Source organism: Strigops habroptila, chromosome 5, assembly GCF_004027225.2.
Source record: "Strigops habroptila isolate Jane chromosome 5, bStrHab1.2.pri, whole genome shotgun sequence".
Lineage (NCBI taxonomy): Eukaryota > Metazoa > Chordata > Aves > Psittaciformes > Psittacidae > Strigops > Strigops habroptila.
Genome location: NC_044281.2, coordinates 50890530 through 50918005, shown reverse-complemented (window position 1 = coordinate 50918005; position 27476 = coordinate 50890530). Strand labels below are relative to the sequence as shown.

The 27476-nt window shown below is 35.5% G+C and overlaps 1 protein-coding gene across 3 annotated transcripts in view; it reads right to left on the bottom strand.

Annotated features, from left to right (window-relative positions):
- The window catches only part of DPP10 (dipeptidyl peptidase like 10), a 557376-nt gene that overhangs the window by 115447 nt on the left and 414453 nt on the right, over nucleotides 1-27476 (bottom strand). For all 3 annotated transcript variants that reach the window (XM_030487513.1, XM_030487512.1, XM_030487514.1), the window contains exon 5: nucleotides 23098-23172. In XM_030487513.1, the coding sequence (XP_030343373.1) occupies nucleotides 23098-23172 (75 nt within the window). The remainder of the gene's footprint in view (nucleotides 1-23097; nucleotides 23173-27476) is intronic.

Sequence of the window (27476 nt, the reverse complement as noted above, 5' to 3'; positions counted from 1 at the left end):
TGGGCATAGTCATGGAGACAGAAGTGTCAAAAATGGCGCTGTAACCAAGTAATTGTGGATGTGGCTGCTATTATTTTTAACGGCACAAAAGTAATGAAGTGTTTTCCAGGTAGTCATCAAATTAAGGATGATTCTGGATATGATCCATTAAGGGCAGAATCAATATAAGGGATTTATGCTGCAGCTTCCTACTTCTTCCTTCTTAAAATACTATCACAATCACACATCTGAAAACAGCTGTGATGCAGAACAAAGAATTGTATGAAAATGCATGAATTTGAAAAAGGCAAATATAGTTAACTGTGCTGTCATTGTTATATGTCTACCAGAAGTTCTTATGAATAGTCAAAGCATGTCTTTCTCTCAATGTGTTATCACAGGTTATAAAAGCATGTTGTTCACAGGTGAAAATTTAAGAGAGCACTCATAAAAATGGAGTTGTAACATTTTCTCTGAGAAAGACTGTCCTTCCTATGGACAGCATTTATCAGGTATGTCTTGCAAACTGTTGCCCTGGATAGCAGGGGAAAAAAATCCATACCGCTAGTATTCACAGGTTCTGAGGAAATACCAGGCAAAGTGCAAAGCATTAGTTTTCATATGTTCCCACTGCAGTAGCTCTCTGAGGAGAGATGATGTCAGTAATGGCTAAAGGTGAGCAGCACTCATGGATCTTATCAGGGTTTCTCCACTCCTGGAGGGGAATGTAGGCAATGCATAAACCTGAACACCCACCTTACTGTGTAAACAGCTGAGCCAAGCAATAGGAGCTTCTCCAAAGAAATTATACTTTCATCTCTAAACCATAAATTCACAAAACTACACTTTTTCTGTGGCTGTATATGACAACAGACTAGAATATGCTTTTCATTGACACTATAAGGAAAAGTGAATTATCCCACAGGGCTCTTAAAGGGATCTTAGGTATGTGGGGCACTCAGAAACCAGGCAAGCAAGTGCCATGCAGCACGAGCAAATGCTGCCTAACATGTAGCAAAACAGTGTGGGTGGGGGAAGGTGTTTTGTCTGCTTTGTGCTTGCAGACAAGCGTACAGCTCCCTAGCAATGCAGAGATCACCTCTGACAGCAGTGATGCTACTTCCAGTTTAGGACATGAATCCTGTATTCCAGAGACTATTAGCTGTTTTAGAACAGCTGTGTGTGGGGTGGAGATACTAGTCACAGAAAAAAACCCCAACCCAACAACAACAACAACAACAAAAAAAAAAAACAAACAAAGAAACAACTCCCCCCCCCCAAAAACCCAAACCCCGCCACCAAAAACATTTCAAGGCTTTTTTTTTTTTTTTTGATTTGCTTAGCATTTGACAAACAAAATGATTGCCATAGCAACATATGTATTCTGTTGAACAGATATCTGTGTAAGTACCACAGACATAAATGTGTAATTAGCCTATCCTGGTTTACACTGCTCTAAAAACAAATCAATACATTTTACTGCATACTCTTTTTTCTTCTAATTTTGGTGTTTATCAAACACTTTTTAGCACTACTTCTTTATTTTGAACTCCCTTCTCTGCTGCACATGTTTCTCTGGGGTTAGGGGGGAAGAGAAGCAGGGGACTTGAGACAATTATTTGCTGTGGTTGTATGAGCTGACAGCATCCTTATATGGTGTGTGCACATAATTGAGTGGGGCCCTCCCTAGCCCACCAGTCTCTGTTTAGTAGTCAAAGGAAATACGAAAGCCACCGGAAACAGTTTGAATATTCCTTCAACACACATCTTCACTCATTGTCAAGCAGTACAACACAACAAGGCTGGAGAGCTGCAACAGTTCCTCATTTCGGTCTTGTGCTCAGAGCTGATTGTGCCCAAAGCTCCCACATTCCCACACTAGCCCCCTCAATAAGGCCTGTCTACACCTTGAACATGTACCCACTTCTGTTACCAGAACAACAAACCCAGAAAAGTTTGACTGCTTGCCTTGATAGCTATACTACCTGTCTAGAGCACTTTGGAGTATGAATGTCTTTGCAAGAAATAAATGCAGGTCTCAAAACTGCAAAACTGTCACAGCTCTAATGGCCCCTCTTTCCACTTCCATGCAGCTTAATTCTTCCAATTTTCACCACCACTAATTCTCCTCTGCTTGTCAATATTATAGGTTATTTTGTGGCAGGCACAAGAAGACTGCAGGATTATTTTTAAATATATGATTTGGATTAATAAAAAAGACACAGGAAATGTGGTGAAAAATATTTTAAAAACAATCAAATGAACTTCAGGCACCTGAAAGCTCCTACTGTTCCATATATGGAAGAGGTCCTAAATGTACGTTAGAAATAAACTGAATCTTCCTGAGTTTTACTTCTAATTAACATAATTTTCTCACAGAGCTATGTGGAAGTGCATTCTGGAAATGAACATGTGACCATGGAGAACAGCCATGTTCAAAAGCAAAGTATGCTCTGCGTGAAAGTCTGATAATGCTCTGAATTTTAGAGAGCAGAGGGAAATGGAGATACTTTCTTGGCACATATATAAATTGGAAAATGAGAGTGACAGTTCCTGAAAGCTCTGCAGCCAGCAGAGATAGTGTGATTTTAGTTGTCATTAAAGCAAACAAAAGTCTTTCTGAATGGTAGATAACCTAAAAGAAAAAAATAAAAAAAGTATATAGCTTCTTGATTGGTAAGAACTTGAGAATTTTTTCAGCACTTTTTTCCTCAAAAAGCCATCCAGGTTTTTGAAAACAAGTCATGCAGACATTTGCACAGTTTTTCTTTATTAAAATTTTATGTAAATGCACATAGAAACACGTATCCTTGCCACATCTGTTGACCTGAGTTTGGATGTTTCTAAAGATTATTTAATTTACTTAAGGGAAAACAATTAACCCAACCAATTAACAGTTTACTGAAATATTTATCTGTCCTCACAATTGCTTTCTGTTCAAACTAGCACCACATTTTTTTCAAATGGCCCTTCAATGGTAATTTGTATTAATCCACCTGAGGTAGTTTCACCTATCCATTCCTTAAAGATCAATAATATAAAAAAATGTTGGTGCTTCACTTAAATTACCTGATTTCGGTTATGTAAGCAGTGTTAATTGGTTTTATTTGTTCAGTCAGGCCCATTTGGTTTATGCAGTACAACCAACAAGAGTTTTAAAGACTCCTCTCTATGTGAATCTCACTCCTCAAAGGGTTGGTAAGAAATGGGTTGGTAAGGATTAGTATGTTACAATTTCCAAATAAGAGGAAGGTGTTTTCAATCCACAGGCTCAGTTTGACTAGTCGATCACAGATCAAATTTCAGAGGATACTCTTATTAGTTGATATTCCAGATCAGACTTAGATTTAAGGTTTTAAGTTTGTTAGTTTTTTATTTAGAGAAAAGGAAAAATGAAACTCATTATATTAAATCCAACTTACACTTTATTTACAGGTTCATTTAAAAACAGCTCTCGTTCTCAATAAACGTACATTTAAACTGTTAGGACAACATTTTAAGTGAAAGATTTGAACATAAGAGAAATTAATAGTCTTTTGTCTTGGCTTTTAATTCGCAAATCTTGGCATTTCTTTTTACATTTTGCATTTTTTTTTTTTCTGACTGAATAAGCATTAGCAGTGTGTGCCTGGATGACTGTGCTCTCTGACAACTTTATACAATCAGTATAAATGTGGTTAAGATCTCTGTGGATCTAATTACTGTGTTTGATATGTAGAGTATGCAATACAGTACCTAATATCGTGAGAAGTATAATGCTGAATTATTTAATTGTTCTTTGTGTTTTCATCCCCTATTTGCCTGTTTCTGCATGCCTGGCCCCGCTCTTTTGATCCAGTTAGAAAAACATTTTGCAAAACTGGATGTGTGGACTCGGCATTGGAAGCTGCAATATTTCCACACTTCAGATATCTTCTCCCCTTCCTTCCTTCCTTTCAAAATGGCTCGATTCCCAAAGGGGAGATTATGTGCAGGAAAACAATACATTATTCCTCAATCAGGAATAAAATAAGAGCCCACAGAAAGCATTTTCTTTGTGTATACATCACTCTAGTAACTTACATAAAGAAGGGAAGGGAAAAACACACTCCTGATGTAACCAATAAGCACGTTTCAAATATCAGGGTCCATGTATGTTTGTTAGAGGTAAAAGAAAGTTAAATCGTGTTGTCAACTACAGGAAGGGTCTTGGCAGCTTATCCTGTTTTGCAATAAAACAATGGCAATAAGTCCCAAAAATATGCTCGTAGGTTTTTCATTTATTCACTCCATGATTCATTCTGAACTGACCTTTTGGAGTAGTGGGGAGAGCTGTTCAAAAAGTAAAGTCTTCCGCCCTCAAACCTTATTCAAAGCCCAGTTTTGAGTTTTGAAAGGGTTTGGTTTTAGCTCTGTGCACCATAAGTGATGTTGAACTTCAGGAAAACCTGAAATAAATCAGGCCGATGATAAACTGGTGCTACCTACATGAACTACTTTGATTTTAACTACATAATACTATTTCTCTTTCAGTATAAAGGAGCTCTCAGGAAGCCTGACTGCAAAATCATAAAGATCTTAAGCTGAAAACTTCAGTATACCATATAATCTTCAAGCAAATGCAAATTCCTGATTTATGTGATGTATTAACTGACTTAACTTTTTAAAATAATGATAAACAAGAGACATGCAATTTTAATCTTACAGAAACAATTTAGGGAGCATGTTACACAGGTACACAAAGGAGATCCTAGCTCTTTATAGTTTGTTCTCCTTAAATTCTTCCAACCTTTACATATGTTTATTGACCTTCCACACTTTCAGAGACAGAAGAACATCCAAAAGTAACAAGATCTTTCTGCTTCATCTGAAATACGGAAGTGAGAAGTGTGTTCTCCTCGTTATGTAAGCAGTTATAGTAAACACATCATGAGCAGTAATTGAGGGGTGAGGTTAAAAAAAAAAAGTCAAAATTCTGCAGATGATTTCCTGATTTCTGGTCCTCTACATTGGCCAAAAGAGACCTCAGATGGCTCTACAGTGAGTCAGCTGTTCCAGCTATAGTCGTTTTTACCTAATCACATCTTCAATTATGTCTAGATCTCTAGATCTTATTTTTTGCCAGAGTACTATGCAGAGTAACTGGTTTAACTTATTTAATAGTGACTTCCCTCAAACCAGATACCATAAAGCAGCTCTAGAAAAACCTACTGCCAATTAGTTCAGTAGAACAGTTTTTTCCTGCATTCACTGAATCAGTAAGAGCTGAGAAGTATAATGAGTAGAAGACAAAGCTGAAGACAAGCTGAAGAGAAATGAAGAACATATTTTAGCACTTCACTGAAAAATTCTGCCTTTCTCACACTTCTCGAAACAATACAGATCATTTTTATGTGCTATGCCCAAGAGAATAGGAAGAAAGTCACAAATAAAAACAGACCTTCAGTACTAAGAAAGTATTTTACATCATAAGCTTGCCATTCATAATAATGTAGTCAACACTGGTTATGCATATTACTTCATTTTAAGGTTTTATTATCTCTTCCAATGATTTCCATGAAGATCGCAACAGAATTCCCTCTTGTGCCGAGTTACTTTTATTTATTGATTTTGTAAGTAAAATCAATACAAAATATTATCCTCTAGAATACTATATTTGCTATTCCAAAGCAAGTGAACAAAAGGCAAAACAAGCTCTGTGCATCAGTGCATTAAGAAGCTCTTACATTGTTAAAATTACTATGCCACTACAAGTTTTAATCACCATATATGGAACTAGAGATACCACAGTTAAGCAATAAGCAGGAGATGAAAAGATGGGGAGAAAAAAAAAATAACCTGATCAATCCAAAGACCTAAAGCACTTTGTAATAACGCTTAATGAAGCCTGCAATTATGCCTAATAATATATGAGAGAGGAGCATGGGAATTAGGCAAGTGCACAATGTATTGCAGCCCTTTGTGGAGACAGCCTTTAAGGCAGCTCACCTGTGCAAGATGCACACTGACCTCAGTGGTTAATCCTTGCATTTTCAGAACAAGAAATAGTTTGGCCATGACACTGGACATCCCTACTGCTTCCAGTGCTCAGTCAAGGGTCTCTGCCCAGCACGCCTTTGCACAGCAAGTCATGGCCCATGTTGCAGAAGCGCAGGTAATTACCCGCCTCAGCAGAATACTGGTAACTGCTAGAGAAACAGAAATTTTACAGGTCACCTTTAACTTGAGCGAAGAGAGCTAAAGTCTAGTAGTAATTCAGAGGAGTCACAATAACATTCACTGCCTGCCAACTAAGTTTTCACTGGTCACATCCACCCTAAATTTAAGCACCATGACATGCACTATCCTGCATGCACAACTACCCTTTCCCAGCAACTGATTTTTTTCACTTTATTCCAAAGCAGAGACTGAGTACAAACTAGCATGAGCAAAGAGGATATCAGAGAAACAGAACAGTTATCAAAGAGAACAAAAAAGGTATACCAAAATCATGACAAAAATACACTTCTGCATATTCATAAACCACTTTGAAATTCATGATTGGAAGACTGTGGAAAATCTTTAGAAGTGATTAAATATTTGGAATAGAAGAGACTCCTCCTACTTCTATTCATATCTGTAAATGAATGTTTATTCTTATCCAAGATAAGATCTAGATGACAAGAAAATATTTAGATGATATGATCTAGATCTAGGTGGCAGCTTTCAATGTCTTCTTACAGATACAGCGTTTGACTGTTGTTCTGCTAACAGGCAGGGCACGCCACAAAATGACCACATGCTAGCTGTATAATATGCACAGTTCATTAAATGAGCACACTAAAGCAAATAAGCACACTAAAGCAAACAAGCACACTAACATGAATCAGGTATATATCTCCATATATAGTAAATAAGTACAATAAAGCAAATTAGATATATATATGTATAAAGAACAGAGGAAAATTAGTAATGCATCAAATCATTTCTGCATAGAGTAATGCAGTAATTTCTTCTTTCAGAATTAAGAAGAAATGCATCACCAATAACCACTAAATCATCATCCAGGCCCACACCTCAAGCTGGGAAGCCCCGTTGCAGCTGATGCCAGGAGTCTTGGGCAATTGGGAAAATTCCGATGCAGTGTGCCCACCCATAGGTGAGGCTCTGGATTTGGCCATAAGAGGGTCCTGCTTGTATACCCTTAGAAAAACAACCGTCTCTAGGCCAGCTTTGTAACTGTTTATTCGTGGAGCTGTGCAGTTTCTCATGATCTGACTGCTGTCCACGCTAAGAGCGTTGGCCAGGCGCCCCGGTGTGGCCAGGTGTGAAGGTCATAGAGCAGCTGCACACCTATGTTTTCCTGCCTCTTTCTGACAGTCATGATAAACATAAACATATATACTTTACCGAATACACTTTGACCAAAAAAAAAACCCCAAAACATATATATATATATATATATATATACTTTGTTACATCTCTCAGTCATGACAGGGAATCAACTCTCAGCTAGGTTCCCATCCATTACAACTGTGTACAGTAAAGTTTGTTACTAAGTCAGCTTTGATTTCAAACTTATTTAATCTGCTTAGGTATCTTTGTGCATTTTCAATACATTGACTAGATTCAATTCACCCTTGTATAGTCTCTTTCATCCACTGCCAAAACTTGAGATGGAGGAAAAAATCCTTAGTAGACTTCACACTGCTATTTGACAGTAGATTTAGATTAGCTATTAGGAAGAAGTTCTTTACTGTGAGGGTGGTGAGGCACTGGAACAGATTGCTCAGAGGAGCTGTGGCTGCTTCATCCCTGGTAGTGTTCCAGGCCAGGTTGGACGGGTCCTTGAGCAACCTGGTCTAGTCAAAGGCATCCCTGCACATGGCAGGGGGGTTGGAACTAGATGATCTTTAAAGTGCCTTCCAACTCATACCATTCTATGCTTCCATATGCAAGGGAAACGTTATTCAAAACAACTGTGTTGTTCTAATGTATGCAGAAAGCTAGCTGGCAAAGCATTTTATTTAAAATATTAAAATACTAAGGATAACATTTTCTAACATGAGATGACACTTTCAAAATAAAAACTTCTCAGTGAACTGTTTTTCCTTTGGCATATGGGAATTTATACCTTGTAGGGATAACACAGAAAAGAAATTATAATGTAAATAAATGAGAAACACGTCAGAAACACAGATCTCTCAGAATCTATTAAAGTGTGTTTTATGTACTTTCCTCAGTCACCAACAACAAAATAATTATTTACAAGCTATTTAAAAACATACAGAGGATTACTGTGTCATTTCCAACAGGTTTCCTTTATTTTGGTGATAATATCTAACACAAAATAGGTAAGCTTAATGAAGTCTGTTCAGTATGATATGAATAGGCTTCCTGAGACAAGTATGTGCTCTCCATGAACCTTCACAATTAAAGACATGGCAACTAAACATCTAGTTTCACTAAGATCATCCATAGACAACTCTTCTGGAGATGTTATGTGATGCTTTTAAACAATCCCTTTTAACATAATATGTTTTCCACAGTTTGACTGAATAACTATATGAACTGCTATATATTTCTGTCCAGCCATACTTTCATGAAATATTTTCAGTTTAGAGCAATAAAGTTGCAAATACAATAGAGATGAAACTCGATATGCCATTTGTGAAGTAAACTACATCTCCAATTTACTCAATAGCTCTTTAATCAATGTTGGGAACCAATTACCACTCATTATTCTTGATGCATTGTAAGAGAACACATGACCATATATCACTCGCAGCGATCATAACATTTTATGCTAATTTAATATACTACCATACATATCATCTCGAGGTTAAAAAGGAAAAAAAAAAGTCTCAAACATTTCTGAAAGAGATATAGCTCATGAATAGACCTTCATTTCATCATTTAAGATAAGTAAATGTGTAGATTGATAGATATGCTAGCCACTATTGGTAATACTTATCCATTTGTAGTACTTCATCAGACATAAAAAAGTGGAAATGAGGACTAAATTTAGCTGCCAGAATTTGTCACCTACCGTATTCATTTTTTATTCTGCATATTTTTTAAACTCATTTCTATACATGGGAATTTTTTGTAGTCTCAGACTTTTTCAATAAACCATCACAATGGCAAGCATTGTATAGGACTTTGAATAAACTGGGCTACCCTTGTACTTCATGCCATCTAGCTGCACTTGGCAAGAGCAAGACCATCTGCCCAGTTCATCTGAAAATATATCCAATCTCAGTCATATAACACCTCTGAGCCCGAGATACAACCTGCAAAATGAGCAAAGATGTTCTGGAGTCAGGTATCTTCTCACATTTAATCACTTCCTAAGCTCCAGTCTCACAATGCAGCCAAATTATAAAAAATTGCAGAGAGACTGTGTCCCATTTTTTGCTGGAACATACCACACATTTCCCAAGATCGACTGATTTATCTGTAAAGCTATCAAATGTAAGAGAAGTAATAAGGACAGTAGATATTACTAATTGTGAGAAGAGGTAAAATAATAAAGTAGACATAATATGGATTCAGTGAGGATTTTTTGAGATCACAAAAAATATTTTAAAAAGGGAAGTTTCTCTCTTATGGAAAGACAGAAAGAAAAGGAAAATGAAGCGAGTAAGAGAGCGCATAATTGTATTTGGAAGGGGATAGGATTAAGAAACAGAAAGTTAAAGTCTCATGAACACTGGACAAAGCAGAGGAAGGAGAGCCAAGAAGAGAAAAGCCAGAAGTGAAAAATGGAAAAAAAAAAGGAGGGGTGAGATTTCTCAAATAGCTTGGTATTTAAAGGTTTTGATAACGGAAGCATACACAGAAAACACAGTAGGAATTTGGGAATGCTCCCTGGCAGGACATTACTAGGATAAATGCAAACACCTGGAAGTATAAAACTACTAAGATAGACAGTAAAAAGAAGTTAAGAATGACATATCATTGGATATCAGTAATAGTGCAATCTGTTCCTAATTGTGACCCTGGCTGGTTCTGTGTATCTCCTCATTCATTCGCTTTTCACATTAACAAAAAGTTCTAAAATCCTATTTCACTGTAAGGCTGCAAAAATTACTAGAACACTAATATAAGCAAAGACCAAAATAGACAGCCTTTCCTGAATATTCAGAACAGTTAATGTGGTTGTTCTATTTTTGGAATACTATGCAAATGGAACATAAATTGGTATGAGCTTCAATAACTTTAATACCAAGCTCATGTTTAGATTTTTTAGTTTCCTATCACTGTTCACTGTATGATGATTTTAACTTCATCCAAGATACTGAAAAAATAAATTATGGGACTGCCAAAGCAGATGGCTGCTGTAGTGAATACTGCAGCTGAGACTCAAGTGAAATTCCACTCCTGAGAAATACTATTAATAAAAATTTCTTTTCTCAGCTTGACAGTCTGAGAGAGTTCTAGTTTTGGAGAGTTCTAGTTTTTACATGTCTCAGGATGTTGCAAACCAAACTTTGGCTTATCTGCTATATTTTGATTTTATGTGTCTATATATTAGATTAATTGGTTTTGAGCTTCCTATGTGGAAGTCTTACCAACCATCCACTCCAAATGCTCTTAATCTTTTAACAAACTGAATAATTAGGCCTAAAAATGCATCATGAAGTAGATCAGTAGTTAATCATGAAAGTGTCCAACTGAGCTTTTTTAACATTAGAAAATAGTAAAATATAGATATATTGACAAAATAGAACTTTCCTGCATCATTTAAAGTATAAAATATTTAAGTCTACAAGTATGTAACGTATTCCAATTTAAAAATATCTTTGTAGGACTCTTAAGAGGTATGACTCATGAACTCTTTCATGTCACTTGGGGATCTCCAAACAAAAGCTACTATGCAGAGTATCTCTTATGATTAGAGAAACACCTTTTTTTCACATCATTGAGACTCCAGAACCTTAAGTACAGCATTATGGGCTCACATGTGGGTTGAGACTGATGCACATGCTAAAAAGAATCATCACCTCAAAAGTAAGACTGATCCAAGTTCTCTAACATTCATACAAAAGCCTTATTTAACTTACAAGATACAAGATTAGATTAAGGAAAAAAATAACACAGAAACAGTCATACGCCCCCTACCAAAACAGTAAGTACCACTTCAGTTTGCTAATTTAAGTCTAACTACAGTATATTTAAATTATTTCAAGTAAGTTCTTCAACCATAATGGTAACCTGAGACTTTCTGGTCCAACATCAGGTTAAGACAGCACATTTACATAGAAATCATTACAGAATCATAGAATCAACTTGGTTGGAAAAGCCCTTTAAGATCATCAAGTCCAACCATTATCCCAGGACTGCCAAGTCCACTACTAAACCATGTCACTAACAGCCTCATCAACACAGTTTTTGACCACTTCCAGGGATGGTGATTCCACCACTTCCCTGGGCAGCCTGATCACCCTTTTGGTGAAGAAATGTTTCCTAATATCCAATCTAAACCTCCCCTGGTGCAGCTTGAGGCTGTTACCTCTTGTCCTATCACTCGTTACTTGGGAAAAGAGACCGACCGTGACCTCAGTACAACCTCCTCTCAGGTTTTTGAAGGAAATACTCTTCAACTTTGACCAACATTCACAGACATCACTATATGACAAATATAAACCTCATAACAAAGTGCAAGGCCACCACAGTACATTATTTACACAATCCACTATCTGAAAGAAGCCTCCAAAAAAAGGTTACATTAATATCAATGATCTGCCCTTAACCTCAATTTTGATGAGATAAAAGCACATTTATCACCATGTCCTTTAAAATCTTCATTATGCTGCTGTACCAAAACTTTCATTACTGTTAGGGTTGCTGACTCAGTAAGACACCTGGGACAAAAATGAAGTAGCACTGGCTACTACAAGCTGACAGCGCATCAGGGCCAAGCGAATTGCACCCAAAATGCTATGGAAAATAAAGATGATGACAGCGAGCTGTCAGCACAGTCCCTAAGAGAGGGAACACCATGGGAAGCGAGATGACTGATGTTCACAAAGGTGCAAACAAGCTACAGACCTAAAGGCTGACTTACAGCACAGGTGAGCCTCTGAAAACATTGATAAATCTATTCTCTACAAGATCCTGCTGAAAATCCTGATGGCACACTGTGCCTTATTCATTGTCCACCTGGCTGATGCTGTCACACTACAGCGATGATTTTATTGCATTCGTGCAATGGGTAAACAAAAGCTGATCCAGAAGCCCATTTTAAAGTTAATGGGAAATGTTCCACTGACTTTAATGGCATTTTCATCAAGTTCAGAAGTGATAGGCACTTTAGGTGTCTGCAAGATAAAGGTTGCTACTTAGATAAAGTTAATGATATTGGCTGCACAGTGAAAGACTGTGGAAGAAAATTAAATTCTGATGCATTTCTGTTCTTTACTGTGTTCTTTACTGCGAGGGTGGTGAGGCGCTGGAACAGGTTGCCCAAAGAAGTGGTAAATGCTCCATCCCTGGCAGTGTTCAAGACCAGGCTGGACAGAGCCTTGGGCAACATGGTCTAACGTGAAAGCGTCCCTGCCCATGGCAGGGGGCTTGGAACTAGATGATCTTAAGGTCCTTTCCAAATTCTATGATTTGCACTGGTTCTCTGAAATGTGACAAGCAGCTCTGGAGCTCCCATGGCACAGAATACCCTCCAGTTTCAAGATCATTTTTGCGTAGGCATTTAGGAAGAGCAAATATCCTCTACAGGACAGCTTTTAAACATGTTTGCTTATGTCCTGGACCATTTGCCATTGTTACAGGTTGTCCTTACCACAGGCACTGACACTTGAACTTGTCTTTGGAGTGACTAATTTGTTCCAAAAAGGTGTCAAAATTTTAAGATTTCAACCTACTTGTTTTTTTTCTTCTTATGAAAAGAAGCAAACAAAAAAGCCACCCCCCCAAGCAATATGAGTGAATGCACAATACAAGAAGTTTCTACTTCAAGACTAAACCCACTTATTAAAATATTACAGTTACACTTTCATTTTTTGCATCAAGATTCTTCTGATTAGGAACTTGCAATTTAGAATTAAAAAGCAGTTGCAAGTCTTACCCACTGCTGTGATCTTTTTTTTGTTTGTTTGTTTTAAGTCACTTATTTTTTTTCCAACTTGTCTATTTTAAGCAAAATTTAATTATTATTCAATGTGCGCAGCTGCTAGGGACAGAATTATGCAGAATAACTGAAAAAGCAGATTTTTTTTTTTTTCCCTTTCACATTTTAGAATAATTAGTTTCTAGATCTGACCAGACTGTTTGATTATTTCATCATCATAAGAAGTAATTGTGAACATTCAGTCAGGGCTTAGTTTTTTCCAATATCTGATTTTCCTCATTTTGCAGAGCACAAACATTTCAGATCTTCTTCCAACCAAATATGATTTAGTGATTACTGTATCCATTGGCATATCTGGAGAGGCAGAGGATGAGATTTCTCATATACACACAGGTACAGAAACATGTGGAGATTAAGAATCTAAGTAAACATAAAAGAAAAGGATGACTAAAACTATTGAGAATGGTTTAAGGAATACTTGTGTATTATTTGGCACTTAATGAAACTGGGTATTTTGGTAGACATTTGACACTTTCTTGGGAACTGTTCCAAAATAGAAAAGTTTTTTTTTTTTTTAGTCTCAGGAATCTTTATCTCAAGGGGGAATACTGCTGATGTGATAATACTGACTCACAGAGTCACCCAGGCTGAACGGATCTTAGGAAGTCACTAGTCCAACTATTTGCACAAAGCAGAATGAACACAGAATCCAGACTAGGTGGCCTAGGTTTTCCTTCAGCTGGGTCCTGAAGGTGCACAGCCTCTCTGGACAAAGTTTAATTATGCTTGATTGCATTTAACAAATGAAATAAGATATGCATATAATGTTTGGGGGTTTTAATTTCAAGATACCGTGACTGAGAGACTTCAGTCAAAAGATATATGACAACACTGACAAAACTTTTTTTTTGTACATGCTTCTACTTTTCCATATTGTTATTTAAATTCTAGGTTAGTTTAGAATAAACATTTCAACCTATATTTAAATATATGCATGTATAAATGTGAAAATGAGCTCCTGTATAAATGAGCTCCTCTACACAGAGATTTGGTTTAGCTTTTTGAAAGATATTAACCTGCCCTCCACTATCTCTGCTATTAATGTGACTTCAACCACATGCTAGCACATCAATCAATACTGTGGAATAACTCTGCCTCCTAATTTCTATTTTAAAAATTATTTTTAACAGTCAAAGACAAAATACTTCAAAAAATAAAAGCTTTGGGCTTCTAGACTGTGCTTAAGCATTCAATTTCATATATCAAATGCATCTGAGAAGATTTATTAACAAATGTTGTTGCATTTAGAAAAGAACAGAAACTCACTAAGTCATCCCTAGTTTGTAAATCTAATTCATAGCACTGCAGCCAAAGAAAGATGTTAATTCCTTCTGCTATAAAATTCATGACCACTAACAACATATACTAGTTTTGCTGCAAGACTAAAATCCTGAATGCACGATCAATGACTATTTTAAGATTAAGTGACCATTTGGGATTACATTTATCAATACTAATGGTATCTTATTTAAAAGTTTAATGAGAAAGCTATAATGCATATCACATTTCTCAGTAAGATACATTATTATTGAATTTCAGATAGAAGATATTATGAAAAATGAAATAAAAGCAAAGAAAAATCCCATTGTTTAAATTGGATTTTCTAAGTGTACTGAACACATGAACTGGACTGTAGGCATTTCGTAAGACGGCTGTCCTTTAAGAAATTCAATCTTGTTTATTTTCAGTACATATAGAAAGAGTATGTATAAGTTAGATCTCAAATGAGTCATTATGGAACACGCTGATATCTACATCATAAAAACCATACATGGCATTTTCAGTAAAATGTTTTAACATAATAGGTCAGTCAGATCCGTGAAGTGATTTTGCTCCTCAAAAGTCATTTATTCACTGTATTTGATATGAGTCAGCTCTTGTATCTGAGAAATCAATAAGTGTAGCAGTTGAACTAACCGTGATTCATGCTCGTGGTAAAATCTGTCAAAACTGAGATGTGTAAAATATTCTTTTAGGCCATATTCTCTAGGTAGCGAGGAAGGGAATTATTATTTCTTGGGAGTATGGAACAAAGAAGTTCTTAAAACAGATGGGTGTATCACATGACTCTACTTGCTTGTGGTGAACTCTGACAGGTCATAATCCAAATTAAAGCTCTGTTCAGCTTTTCCATCCTCTAACAGCTAACTAGTACAGACTCCTAACAGTCCTTGCCCTGTTATTTATTCAGGTTGTTCTTTTTTTTAATTAAAAAAAAAAAAACCAAACAACGAAACAAACCAAAACCTTGGGGTTTTTTTTTTCATTCAGCATTGCTGAGGAAGACTTATTCTCACAGATATTTGATAAAAGTATCACTAGAATCTCATCTTTTAAAGAAATACATACAGTACAATATAAATGTAAAACTAGCTTTCATTTGTAAACTATTTCTGGTAACATCATTACTAGACATGACAGACTGTATCAAGAGATAAGTGGAATATAAAAAAAACCCCACCCTTTAAACACAGAGCTTTTTTGTCTACAGGCTGTGATGGACAAACCTTTCACTTACAATGGACATATCTGGGGCGTTCTGTGTATCATCAATGCACAAAAGAGAAATAGGGGGGGATGTGATAGGGTTGGCAGTTTCACAGCAGAAGCCAGAACTTACGCTATATAAAATTAAAAGAGCTGATGACAAATAGTGTAATATTGCCTATTTATATAGCATTAGCACACAGAGATTCCAGTCCCCATGAATTATTATGTGATGTAGGAATACGACCATGTGAAAATAAGAGTTATATTAAGACTGAGCTTCTAAACTGCTGGATCTTCTAAACACAGCTGGACACTACCTAAGTCTTCCTGAAATAACAGTATTCATACTAGATAAGAACGACAATATGTTGAAAATAAATACTTTTTTGTCAATAAACATTTTCTTTGAAAAGCTAAATGCCCTAGAAACCGTTTTTACTGAACGCGCAAAGCACAATGTTCTTTTTTCAATACTGTCTTTGAACGAGAAGTTCAAAACATGAATTGTGATTTTTTTCAACTCTGGCAATTCTGAATGAGAAAGAGCCATCTTCTGCCTAAATTAGAATTACTTGTTTTGTTTACTTAAAAAACTTGAGATTGAACAACAATCCTGCAAGTACAAATGAAACAGATAGAGCCATTAAGTTATTTGAAAAGCAGGAACACCTTGTTTCATGTTATTTCCTATAAAAAGTTGAGTGTGATCTATTTTTTTTGAACTGTTAAACAAGGCTGAACCTGCATACATGAATCAACATGTCAGCTGATGAAATCAAGAACTTTCTAGAAGAAATTAAGAAAACCTCTTCTGACAAATAGGTAAGTGGATGCATATGGACATGTATATGACATGATAGCTTTCATATTAGATTTGAAAACACAGTGGAAGCATCTAAATTGTATTCTGGTTTCCTTACCTTTCTGGTTCAGAATTTTTTTAAAGGAAGAAATTGTGACAGTTCACCTCCTGTTCTGTGGGTGATCATAGTAATGCCTTGGCAGAGAGCAGCCACATCATCCTATCACAAATATGCCAATAATGTAAATATAATAATGCATATATAAAGACAAATAATTCAAAAGATATGCAGATACTCCAGGTATAACTCTGCTACTTCTAGGAAGTAGTAAGGTCGTATGCTGTCTGGACAGGACTACAATTCAACATGGATGAAATGTGAAAAGGCAGCTTATCAGAAAAATACTAAACAAACATCAATGCCCACAACTCTCAGCATAAAATACACTCTATTTTCCCCATCTTCTATTTATGAGGACTGGTTATTATCATGTTTTGCCACATAATTTAGACAAAACGCTGGATAGAAGTGTGACACTGTATTCATAAGAACACTCACTCCTATGGGATAATTCATGATAGCACATAGTATCATCAAATTCATTTACCCAGATTTTACTACAAAGAGAGAACACAATCTCCTCAGGGAAAGACCTTGCCTTTTTATATCTTCAAAATGCCTTGTATATCTGTGGAACTATATAAAATAAAGTCAAATATATGTAATAGATGAGTAGCATGCCAAGATCACCTACAGCCTAGCTATTCTGTTAACAAATTCTAATCTGTCCAGCTAAACCTCCAACTCAAACAACAGCATTTAAAAGGGGAAAATCTGAACAGCCCACTTCCATGAATTGCTCAATATCTGACTTTTATAAATATCTAGTCGTGTTATACTTAAGAGAGGAACAAAATATATCACAAAAATATTTTCAAAGAAATAACTTCAAATTTTGGGGGTGGATCTGACTTATTTTTTTGTCACTGCCCTGAAGCTGATAAAAAAATAGTCGTTTGTGTCCTTGACAAGAGACAAAGATAAATGTCTCAATCACATTTCTATTTATGATCTCATAAGTCCCAGAGTATGCACATGCATGATTTGCTTCTGGACTTATCTCAAAACAAACAAATTAAAGATGAAAGATCACCCTGAGGACCTAAGGAAATACACATGAAAAACAGGTTTACCTAAAGAAGGATGCATTTCATGCATTTCTGGAGGAAAAAGTTGATAGTATGAATTTTATATCAGATCTTCACTTCATATACAGCACTAGCTAAAATGTTGTCCAGATCAGTGCTTGTTTAAGAAGTCTTTTGTTATTCTTTTGTATGCGATAATCTAGTTGGGAAAATATTGTTTCCATGTGTTAAAAGATAGATTTTGTTTCATCTTTGTTGTATTCGGTTCCAATCATAATCTGGTACTTCAGATAATGCTCTTCAAACTCAGATTTTCATAAGCACTGTATAAACTATCTTGTTGAAAACACCTGCAAAACTTAACACCAAACAGTGTCTTGATTAAAAATGAGAGATAATGCAAGGTAATTTCTTTATCCTTTAATTTTTGCATTAAAAAAATCCAATAATTAATTTCACTGACCAAGAAGATTACAGACAATTGAACATTTAGTTTCCACCTAATTGGTAGAAAGATAATCTCCTAATGAGGACAGATAATCATAATTCAAGACTTCATTGAGTTTTTCCCCTCATGGATTCTTCTAATCTGCAGACAAACTCCTGAAGATCTTTTCAGTGCACTCAAGTAAGCCAGTACCAAAGACAATCTCTAAAAGTTTGATGAGCATGTTACATGTTGCCGTTCACCCTCATTTGCTGCAGAGTATGGTCAGTACTCCCTATCGTTATCCTCCAAAAATAGATATTATAGCAGCAAAGTGATGACAGGCATCAGCTCTACACAGCAGATAAGTAACTTCATTCTCTTGGGGTTTCTTTGTTTCAGACACTCTATTGAACTCTCATCTTTACTTCAATACATTAAACTACAAATATGCAGAAACGCTTTTGAAGTATGTTTAATTTCTACTAAATTGAGTGATGTTTGGATCTAAAACTATTTTTCTCTTAACTTTCTCAAGAGGATTGGATTATTCTTCATTCTGATCTTACCATAAAAATTATTAAAAGCTATTTTCACAGTGCTTTAAGCTAAATACATTGTTTCATTAAATGCTCTAGCTGAAAAAGATTACATTTTGAAGTCCTAATTCAGGAAAACATTTCCTTTTTAGACAGTGTGTAAATGCTTACGCTTCTAAACTAGAGCTAAACTTTAATCTGTTTTTTAAGCACATTTCTGAACCAAGAGCTAAGAACCCCTACATAATTCATCTTGCATTGAAAGCAGAAAATGATGAAGTAAAGAGAATAAAGCAGGAAAAATTCCTGAAAGTTGGAATTTAAAAGGGATTTGAAAGCAAGCAGAAGGAAAGGAGAGTTTGTAGGAAGGGATTATTAAATCAAGTGAGGAAAAAAGGGAACTTACAAAGAAATAGAGGAACTGATTATATTTACTTCTTCTGTGGCATATTATATTCTAGCAAGAGCATGGAGAGAACATGCCTATGATATCTTAGCAAAAACCCAACAGATATCCAGAATAAAACTTATTTTTATTTCACATGGACTCCAGGAATAACTTGCAAGGCAAAACCTTCTGCTGATAGACACTGAAGTTCCCCAATGGTAAAGAATTTCTTAGGCTCTCAGTGCTCACTGCACTGCAAATTGCAAATTTACTGCCCCATTCTTTACCATTAGGAACAGAGTGTCTAATTTCCATCTTCTAATCAAAACTATAAATCAGGTTCTGGTAGTTGTGAATGCCACCACCAGCAGAGTGAGAAAAATTTTAAACGTCATTTTAACACCATCCTTATTAAAAGCAATAGTGAAATAACCTTTCCTCTGGAAATCTCAACTGGCTTAGATGCTCTGCCTCTCAGAGCGTCATATTCTTTGCTCATACCTTGACAGTCTTCAAAGGAAAATCAAAAAGATGTAGCACTGAAACTGATCCCTTTTGTCATAGAATACCTGCAATGGTTTCCCTGCTGCTGCGTTCACACTGTCCCAGAAGAATCAGGATGGCAGGACATTCAGCAAGAATGTGTGTTCATTTCTCAAATTAGTTCCTACTTACTGATCTGTTGCCTGGCAAAATGAGACTTTTTCAGTGACGCCAACCAAATTACGGTGAGGGACAGAAAGAAAGTCTGAACTACACACAGTTGATCCATGCAAGTTTTGGTAAACTAAAAAACCTTGGAGAATTGATAAAAGCATTTCAGAAGCATGGTGAAATATGGAGTACTGCAGCAAAGAACACACAGAAAGTACCTCTGAAATTGCCACGGCCTTCTGTCAAAAAATAAAAACCCAGACAGATGGAGGGAATCTGTTGGCCAGAAATCAATTTACAATACTTTGAATTCCTTAGCAAAGGAATTTTCTTCCATATGAGTTTTATAGAGCTATACCAAAACAGCTGCCATGCCACATGAAATGGCTTTGTTCATTCTATTAAGCATGATTTAAATGATTCATTTAATTATTACTTTTGTATTCAAAAGATGGCTTATTTTCATGCAGATTTATGTCCCATTATGCATAGAGGACATTCTTAATTGTGCTGAAAGAACTGCAAATTTAATTAAGTTTGCCATTCCAAGCATAAAATAGGTTAAAGAAAATGCTGACAACAGTAAAATAAATATTCAACTATTTAACTCAACATTTGTTTTTAATCCAAACATCAAAATAACCTCATTTCCAATTACAATTTCATGACAAAATGTCTTGAAGAAACATTTGTCTATTTTTCTCCAATCTGTTCAGCTGAAGCACACTAGCTGATTTATAAAACTGTTGATTAATAAATCCGTTCCAGCTGTATTACTGTATGTTACAAAGAACACAGATTAATGTATGTAAACAACTATTATAATTTTAAAACCTCAAAGTCGGTACAGTCTGCAAAAGCAGAAATCCCATCAAATGTATTACAGTGCAATTATACACCTAAACCATAACAAGAAAAAAAAGGGGGGCAAACAAAGGTAGTAAAGTCCAAGGATCTGTGACAATTTATAGAAGATGGTGAGATCAATTAAATGCTTACAGTAAGTTACTTGCAGTTCCTTGAACGGGGTATTGAACACGCAATCGTGTATTCTAACACGTGACAATAGGCAGATCCTCAGTTTCATAAAAAGTTACATTCAAATGAGATACAAAGAAAGAATCTGGCCTGATTCTACTGAAACTGATCTTGAAAATCTACAATTAAGTTTGCTGTTTAATATTAATTTTCACTTTTTAGGAAATAAATTTAATAATTTATAGTTAACAGCCAGAGGAAGAAATAAGGAATACAGGTGGATTTTCTCTCACCCAGACCCAATAAATCTGCCTCTGACAAAAAAAGAAAAAAGAAGAAAAAGAAAAAAAAGAGAAGGGCCATGAACAATGAATACTATCTTAACCCTTCCTGTTATTTGGAAGCACAAGTCATGCAGTAATAAAGAGGCTTTTCAAAGCATTGCATACTTTTTCCCCAACAGATCTTGAGAAAAGAGAAGTGCCTTGCCAGCCTGACGAATATCCCAAGAATCAGTAAATTGGGAGGGGAAAAAGGCTTTTTACCACATATTCACAATAATATACTTTCGTATATTACTGTATCTGACAGCAACTTCTGAAAAAAATTGGCTTATACTCTTTTTGGTTTTTTTTCCCCTTCCACCCTAAGCAACAGATTCTTCAGGAGGTAAGAGACTTCAATGGCATTATTATTTATATCTGACTGAGAACATCCAGCTATTAACCAATTTCAGCACCATCACCATCACTTCTAGAGCACACAACAATTGCAACATATTTCTGTTTTGAAAGCCATGAGCACTCAAGCATAAGCATCACAAGCCTCATACAAAGCCACCCACACTACCACCACAAATTGCTTGGTAAACCTGTTCATTTCTCATTTTAATTACTTCTTGTTAATATACTTGAAAAAAGGAAATGGCTAAGTGCAAAGCATAAATGCTGCAAACCTCATCCCTCTAAGTAACTACCAGCAACTGGACTGTAAACAGAAGGACAAGTTTCTTTTTGCAACAAAACCAATAAAAATATGGAAAAGGAGTGCTACCGCAAAGGGTATATTCAGCATGCACTGAGAGCAATTTGCATGTCAATGGACCATCTATATTGTGGGGCAGGGTTTCATCCCTGATGTTACTACATTTAGATATAATAAAGCGTGACAGATACTTTCCTTATTTTTCTCTATCAGTTATATATGCTCCTACTATGAAAACTGATCCAAAATGAAAATTTCAATAGATCAAATGAGAAAATTAAGTCAGTATGAGTGATTATTCCTCTCTCACATAATAAGAAGCAATCAAAGGAAAACAGCAAGGAGCATGGATTTTTCAGACAGGAACCAAACTGGAACACTTTACAACAAAAACAGTGAACTGAACAACAGCAGCTCATTTCTGGTTTATTCATACATGCATATTGTAAAAGGGCTTAATCCAGAATCCACTAGAATTACTAAAGAAAACCCTTCTTGGATTTAGTACCAAGTAAATGAATAATTTTACATCAACACCTTTAGAATATTTCAGATCAGCTTTCAGCACATTTTCCAGTTTGCAGATGCAATTATTAAAGCTGCTGGTATACAGATCAATACAGCAATGTTACCAGGAGGACAGAAGAATTTGTATATTGACTTGGAAAGGAATATTTTTTGTTCTAAGAATTTAAATCCACAACACACAGCTATTGTGTTATCAGTTACCAATACAAAACAGTAAGTAAACTACTATACTGTAGTATAATGTGATAAATAACAGCAATCTTCATGTGAAGGTCATGTTAAGGTGATAATAACGTCACGAGTATTAACAGGTATTTGTAAATTTTTACTGTTCCAAAATTAAAAAATAAACCAAAACAAAACAACTCAAACTTGCTTGAATGACCACTGAATCTACCAATCCAGAACTATTCTGTAATGAAGAGCAGTTCATATTTAAATAGCACTTTTTATACAAACACCAATATGCACAGAGGAAATTCATAAAACCACTTTCATTTCTGTTTGTGTCCAAAGATTTATTTTTGAAACTTCTATATAGTACTATTGATTGAAACTCTGTCTGACAACATAATAGCTCACAAAATCTCTAAATACTATGAGAAACAAAGAATACACTGCATTATATAGTCCAAGAGACTTTCAGACTATCAGGTTTCAGACTACTGAAAACAACCATAAAACTTTATGACATGAATCAGACTAGATTATCTTTTTTATTTTTTTTTTTAGTAAAATCCATAAATGACATGTACAGTTGCCTAAAATAGAAGGGATATCAAAAGATAGGCTTTCACATAACCAGTTGGTAACAGTTTAAGGGTTATGAAAACTCTACTACAAAAATCAGCATGACACTTCAGAGGAGCCATGGCAATTTACCTCAGCTGACAAACTTTGAGCATTTCTGCACATGCTTAAATACATATTTCACCATAATTGCATCAGAAGGTTTTGGGAAAAGAAATCAGGTATATGAATCATCTAATGTGGAATCACAAGTGAAATATACAAAACAACAAGGGTTTCAGAGTTTGGATTTAGAGGCTCTTAAATTATGAATAGTTGTCTTACCTGTTTAACATCATATGCAAGAAGAACAAATCTTAAGTCTGGTGAAACAGAGTATCTTGATGCTTTGAATGTTACCTAAAATGAAGTAACAATAAAAGTAAGTTTGCAATAAAGAAGGATCTTTTTTTTTTTTTTCTAACTTTTCTTATAGTTCATTTAAGAGCTTCTCATTCATAAGACAGAGATCTGGTTTAGAACACTATTGCAGTTTTCACCAAAGAAGGCCTCAAATAGTTCTTAGTCTAATTTGCTGGTATCAGTACAATGGCAACAGATGAATCTGGCTTCAGCGCTAAATACCAATTAAGAAGCTGATGAGTTTTTTATCATGATAGCAAGCACTAAGCTTGAGGATAACAACTATAACCAATTCATTTACAGAGGATGAAGGAACACTTTGGCTGGTGTGTACTTCAGGAATGATTATAAGGGGGATTCATCACTAGGTTAGGCTTAAAGATACAGTACAAGAAAAAAAATAGGTGTGCGCTGTGTCTCTATTGCTTTTCCTTTAACACCACATATGTAACCATTTTGCAAGACAACCTGCACTAAAGAAAACCTTTTTCCTATAAGAAAGAAAATGCTTAGTGAAGAGCAAAGTGAAACTTTAGTTAGCATTATAAAACTAATAGTTGCTTTACAACTATCCAAGACTACATGACACCCAATTGAATTCAGGGCTGTAATTTAATCAAGGGTTAATGTTACATCAGAAAGAATTTAATGCATCTAATGTATGAGGAAACTAAGAATGTGGTTTAAAAGACACTGAAGGAAAAAAGAATACATTAATCCCAAGACATCTATTTGCATAATGAAAGGAAAAGTGAGAAGTAGTGAAAAATGCAGACAAGAATACAAGTCAGACAGAAAAAATAACAGAACCACAAAGGTACAAGACAAAAGAAAATAAATAAATAGTTACGTAGAACAAGATCTATCCAGTATTCAAAGGAAGGCTTTCCCTTTTTTTTTACTTCTTAAGCATCCTGTTCTATTTAGCCTAATTCCACTGCTAAACTAATGAATTCAACAGGGGCTTAAGGTACACAAATCAAAAGTCACAAACTCATATAATCAGAGCAGCTAGGGAACTATTCATAATAATAATAAAACAGGCTAAAGGTAATCTTCCAATAAACTGAGAAGAAGCTGTGTTTTGATACACAGATTACACTCAGGTTACTAGGTAGTATATTTAGACTCAAGCTATCCAAAGACATCAGAAGGAAAAAAATAGTTTTGAAGTCAAACTGTGTATTAGTTTGATGCAACAGCATGACAATATCAAAAGTTAGAAGATGAATCTGCAGCCTTGAGTAAAGAAAAAAAAAAAAACCCAACTAGGAACTTCCTTTTGTACTTAGAAAGCATTCGGAACAGATCTCTACTGTGCTCAAACTAGCTTTTATGAGTTAACCACCTTTAAGTAGAGACTGTGTTAATGTTAATCTATGAGTTACATTCCCTTTTCTTGGCACACACTGAAAACATTTTTAGGTGTGAAATTTCCCTGCTTTCTAGCAGTTTATTAATTATTGACCCACTACCTCAGTCTTCAGCAATATATAACAGAGGCAGCTTTCCAAATTCATTCTCAGGGAGTGTGGTGCTTGCTATTTCATGCATTTAGTAAGAATCTTCAGTCACTGATTATGCCACCACAAAAGTAATGATGCACTTAATGCAAACACTTGAGTACCTCAGCTGCAAACTACTGGCAGTTTGAGGCAACACCAGCAAGAGATACTCACATATTCTATATCCAAGCATAGAGTCTTGTGGATTTGGGATTTAAAATCATTTAAATTCTACTGCGTATGACCTTGCTCATTCAGCTTGCACTCACCTGCAAAATGTGGTTTGCCTCCCAAAGTGCCTCAGACATATGGTGTACATGCAATGACAATAAGCTATAATCTCCTGGTAGATCAAGAGATTATAGCTTGCAAAATAGATTTGCCAAAACCATTCCTGGTAACAAAACAGGTAATGGTTTTGGCAAATAGTTTGATTTTTGTAATTGTAATGGCATTATTCTTGTTAGAAAGCGAGTAAAGCTGTTTCATACTTTTTAACATTTCGCTTGAGAAACAAGAAAGTAAAAATTAGACCAGCAGAAATCATGCATTCATTGCCAGCTGATAGCAATGCTAGTTTCTTTAAATTATCATTAAAGATAATTTAAAAATAAATTATCTTTAAATATAGATAAATATTTATCTGTAATAAATATATATAAAATATATAAAATATATACGAAATATATAAAAAATATATATTTTTTAAGAACATTTTTTGAGTTTTAAAGAAAGTGTTGGGAAAATATCATATTGAAAACACTGGAAACCAAAAACACCTTGGGTGTCTTGTTATCAAAAATACAGAGGATGGTTGTTCTGCTATCATGTCTGCATATCTGCAACTTTTCAAGCTTCTTGGTTTGTCAGGAGCTACTTAGCCTTCATTTAGGAAGACAGACATAAATGCTGCCCCTTATGACTATGACACTATGCTTGATCTCTAAGAAATGTAGCTCTGGACAAATAAGCTCTGAAACAGGGAGAAATGCAGCTGGCTAATTAGGCACAGTCCCTGGATGCAGAAGCAGGTCTAGTTTCCCTCTGCATCACTGCACATCATCAGCGAGTTAGGAGACTGAGGTTAATTCAACACAGTGCTGCACTGCGCATTCCACATATATCCTTATGCCCTTTCCAAACCACAACCGACAAAATGAAGGAAAAAGAGAAGGTAATGTCTCTAATATTTGTCAGTTCTAGCTAGCCACATTAAGACTTAACATCCTTACAAAAACCATCAGCTGTAGTGCAAACAGAAAACACTTTGACTAGATAAATTGCTGGCATCCCTATATTACTTACATTTCACAATGTTGCATAATTCTGAGAAAAAAAAAGTGCTTTTTAATTACCGATACATTATCTTTCCTCTTAATTCAGCAATCTGTCATCCATATTTCCAATATCGCTGAATTTGACATCATTTCACTGACAGTGATGCATGCTGTGACGATCCCATGGACAAGCAGTGACTGCTAGTCTCACTTTCACCACAGATTGAAATGATAAAAGCCTAACGGAGGCAAAAAGACACAGTGCCTTTAAACAGTCTTTTGCCCTTCAGCTTTCCAGCTTCCTTCTCTCCTCCACATTCCAAATATGGAACATATTTTGGCATGGAAACAAAGTAAGATGAGAACAGCTTGAGACAGTAAAGAGTGCAAGCAGAAGAAAAACTGATTCTGCAACAAATAAATACAAGGGACATCCCATCACCACCACCACCCACACACAACTGGCTTCTCTTCCCCTTTCCATATGGATGATTAAAATGGAAAACAAAATTCCAATGAACAATATTCCCACATTTGACTGACATTTCCAACGTCAATATTTTGCATCTTATGACTTTTTTTTTTTTTTTTAAGTTTGCATTTTATGTGTGTTTTGCTCATAACAGAAATGCCTGTTATGACTGTGTTTAAGAGAAGTTTTAGGGTAGGTTCTGCAAAGGCCCCTCAGTATAATCTCCCTTTAATTTCTTCAGTTTTCTTATAGCCTGGTTCTGAGTTATTGATGTACTTCATCTTTGCTCTATTCTTTCACCTACTATAAAATGTTAGTTTTCCTATTTTTATGGATTTTAACTACTATAACATTTAAATCAATGCCTTATTCATGGTCTTTCAAAAATATGCTACAGAACAGACAGATGGAAGTTACCTATAATATAGTCTAGAACAATGCTGTAAGAATGTATCTTTAACATCTGTCAAACACTTTACAGTACTCTTTTGTCATAGTTTCAGTTGGATAGTTTTAAGTTAAATAATACATCACAGTTGAAATCAATTTGAGGAAATTTTCACTTTGGTGGTGTTTACTTTGCTGTTGTTGTTTTTCTCCTCTAATTTTAGCCCTCCTTCTGTTTCAGTTTCTCCTACTCCTACTTTTTCCATCAACTTTTATCTTCCATACTCCTATTATTATCCTTCTCCAATTATTGCTTAGTGCTCACTTTACACACATCTAGGCTTAACTATTATTAATTCATCCAGGATTGAATATTGCAAACCTCTAGAATGTTACTTTAAAACCTAGTGGTAATACCACTACTTAGGACATTATTCATATCTCTGCATCACATACCTACAACCGTGTCAGAATTTTAACTTAATGGTATAACTGAACATCAATGTATGGGAGTTCATGAGCATTCATAGGTATTCAGCTCAACTTATCAGACAGGCATTGACCAAATGGCAATGCACAAGAGGAATCAGATGGGACAGAATTACACTAGCTTCAAAATGAGAAAGCATTTGGCATGTAGCTGTTTCCTCAGGTGGTACC